General features: G+C 54.8%; 1 protein-coding gene across 1 annotated transcript; it reads left to right on the forward strand.

Annotated features, from left to right (window-relative positions):
- Positions 1-1,510: 1,510 nt before the first annotated feature.
- On the forward strand, positions 1,511-2,347 carry LOC144153421 (uncharacterized). Its single transcript, XM_077685069.1, has one exon. It carries the CDS (start codon positions 1,511-1,513, stop codon positions 2,345-2,347), a length of 837 nt encoding a protein of 278 aa, XP_077541195.1.
- Positions 2,348-3,297: the final 950 nt, after the last annotated feature.

Here is a 3,297-nt window from a genome sequence, read left to right on the forward strand (position 1 = left end):
CACAGGCCGAGCGATATCACCTTGAACTCGTAAAGGCCGTCCGCGGTTATGACGGCAATCTTCTCTCGGTCTCTCTCATCCACTTGTATTTGCCAGTAGCCTGTCTTTAGATTCATCGATGAGAAGTACCTCGCGTGGCAGAGGTGGTATAGGGCGTCGTCGATACGGGGCAGGGGCTACACACCGCTCTCCGGCGGCCTTCGGTCGACGGTTGCTCTCCGCTTGCGCCTGAACCCCCCTCAGCGTCGCATCACACCACGGTTCCCGCGAGTGGTGGTGGGCGTAATTTTTTTTTTTTGTGATTTTGTTCAGTCACCGGTAGTCCACGCAAAACCTTAATGTGCGGTCTTTTTTCTTCACCAGTACGACCACCGCAGCCCACGGGCTTTTCGATGGCTGTATAATGTCGTCGCTGAGCATGTCTTCCACTTGTGTCCGGATGTCTTCGGGTAGCTCGGGCTCCATCTTCGGTTATTATTCGATGCTTCGCTAATTATTTCTGACGCAATTTTGAGTTCGACGAAAAACACTCGGTATAGCGACGTATCAAAGTCAATAATTTGTTCCGTTTTTCTTGGGATACCGCCGGGTTCACCTCGAAGAGATGCGGAAGCTGGAAGGTATCTTCGGATGCGAGTTGAAAGTCGGCCACCGGGATCACGTCACTTGCTTCTTGCGTTTCTCCGAGGAACGCAATTTGAGATCCCTTGTTAAAATGCTAGTACTCATCGGTGAAATTAGTGACCAAAACGTGGGATTGACGATGCTTAAAGCGTGCAATGCCTCTTCCGACGGCGACACCGCGGTCGAGAAGCAACCTTTGCTCACTCTCTACGATAGCGTCTACGTCCGGAGCAGCATCTTCACAGTAGACCGTGATCATCAAGTTTGCGCCGGGTGGCATTAAAAATAAATCATAAATAAACAAACCCAAGGCATGGGTCCGCGGCAACATCGCTGGCCTTGACGACAGCCTCTGCCGATATCGTATAACCCTTTCGCTTGAGCAGGTCTGTACGTTGCGTTAAAATCACTACCATTTAAAAACAAAAATTCCCCCGCATTTCCCCGAAGGGGAGTATGAGGAAGTGCGAAGCACGGGGTGATGCTATGAGTGGGAATTTGTTGAAGTTTGGTGGCATTTTGCCCGTTAGTTACATTAACACCCCCTCGTGATCACGTTCGGCTTAACACGCCTCGTTTGTCCCTCTGCGGAAATCTTGGTGAATTAACGTGTATGTTCGAGAGGAGGAGCGCACCGCACCGCAGCGCACCGCAGCTGCGAAGCGCCGACCGGAGTGAAGGGAGAGGAGGCGCAGTCACGTGAGAGAATGCAGAACTAGCGGGTTTGTAGTATCACGTGTACACCACGCAGTTATTAAGCCGCTATAACGCCGCTGAGTCGCCAACGCACGCCCCTGACGACGTAGTTTGAATGCGTTAAAGATATAAGGCGCGTTACTAACACTGATATCAACGTCGCGTCCGTGGCTTAGCGAGCGGACGCAAGATGTCGAGCTCCTCAGTTGGAGCGGTCGTTGCGGCTTCGGGCCGCGGAAACAGGACAACGGAAAACGAAGCACAGGACTACCAGATAATTCTGCCTCAACTGCCATCAGGTCGGTTCGTTTTGAACACAGTATTCTTGCACGCTGACGTCAAAGCGAGGCCTTATCGAGTGGAAGATTTTCGAGACGCGCTCGCACGCTTGGAACTGCTCCCCGACGTGATAGCGTTGGGAGCGTTCCAAATGAATCACGTGTGGGCAGTAACATTCAAGGACGCCGAAAGTGCCAAAAAGTTGGTTGATTTTCGCGACGTAAAAGTAAAAGATCTTCGCTGTATGGTCATCGACCCGAACAACCAGGTGCTGCGAGTGAAAGTGCACTGGGTTCTTTATGGCGTGCCCGACGACATGGTGCGAGCCGCGTTTGCGCCGTACGGCGTAGTGACTGACGTCGCAAGAGACGGATGGCGTGTGTCTGGGTGCGGCGACAAGGGCTCGACAACGCGCCTTGTGTCGCTGAAACTCAAAGCAGGCGTCTCCCCCGACGACGTGCCCCACCACCTCCGAATCGCCGGGGACAACGCACTCGTAGTCGTTCCGGGGCGTCTGCCGCTTTGTCGGCGGTGTCAGCGTTCTGGGCACGTTCGACGGGAGTGTCGTGTTCCGCGCTGCACTCGTTGTCGTCGTTTTGGCCACGAGGCCTCACAGTGCGTGCAAACTTACGCCACTGTCGCCGGGCCAGTGGGGTGTGACGACAAATCTGAGCACCTCATGGATGAAGCTGAAGCGGAAGAAGTCGCCCGCTGGAGGAGGGGGAGACGCGCCAGCGCCGACGCATGAGCTCAAGGACCTACCGACGTGCAAGTCACCCGCCGTACAAGCTGGCATGGGCCAGGGAAAAGATAATGACCGGCCGGGCCTCAACACAGACGACTTATCACTGCCATCAGTGAACCAAGCTGCCCAAGGAGGAGCTATCCTGGAAACCGACCAAGCGGACGGTGGGAAGGAGTCTGACGATGACACCATCGATATGGACACGAGCAAGGACCTCGCTAGCAGCACCTGCGGAAAGCGTGGACGCGAGAGCAACGCCGAAATGACAGAAGGCGACAACGCGGCTTCCGACGAGCCGCCTTGGAAGGCGGTGCTGGGGCGGCGTTCCACACAGAAGCCCAAGCGTAGCGTCCCCCCGGACAGGAGGGAGACAGCGTCTACGCCGGCGAAGACGCCGACGTAGTCGCGCGAGTGGTGTGCGCCGGTGGGCGAGTGAGCCAGCGTCGGTCATCCTTGTGTCTGAGACTCCTGGCCCGTAATTGAGTAGTGTATTCTGCGCTGCTTTTGAATCCACGCCCCGTACCCGTGGTGCTGTCTGTAGTGTATGGGGGGGGGCAGGACAACGTAAAGATATTGTCGAGGTCGGAACAGGTGCCATAAATTGGTATGGGGCACATGACAGCTTCTATGTCATTTCGACGGCGCATTTGGCTGACTACAGCGGTTCACTCCTCTTCCTGGCATTAATGAAAGCACCATCCTGTCCACACGCTCATTAATGTGAATGGCAACGAATCTCCTTTCAGCACTTAAGGTGGCAACAATCAACGTCAGGGGCCTGTCGTCAAAAAGGAGACAGTACCAGCTTAACCGCCTTTTTCTGGAAGACGATATCGACATAATCGCCGTTCAAGAGACGAAAATTGAAAGTCAGGAGCAAACGGACCGGATGGTGCAAACTTTCAGAGCACGATATAACGTTTGCGTGTCCCACTCGGTAGGCGCGTCAGCTG

The sequence above is a fragment of the Haemaphysalis longicornis genome, unplaced genomic scaffold (assembly GCF_048455015.1).
Source record: "Haemaphysalis longicornis isolate Haplotype H1 unplaced genomic scaffold, Haemaphysalis longicornis Haplotype H1 scaffold_9, whole genome shotgun sequence".
Taxonomy (NCBI): domain Eukaryota; kingdom Metazoa; phylum Arthropoda; class Arachnida; order Ixodida; family Ixodidae; genus Haemaphysalis; species Haemaphysalis longicornis.

Coding starts and splice junctions, on each gene's coding strand:
- LOC144153421 (XM_077685069.1), top strand. CDS start 1,511: ATGTCGAGCTCCTCAGTTGGAGCGGTCGTTGCGGCTTCGGGCCGCGGA.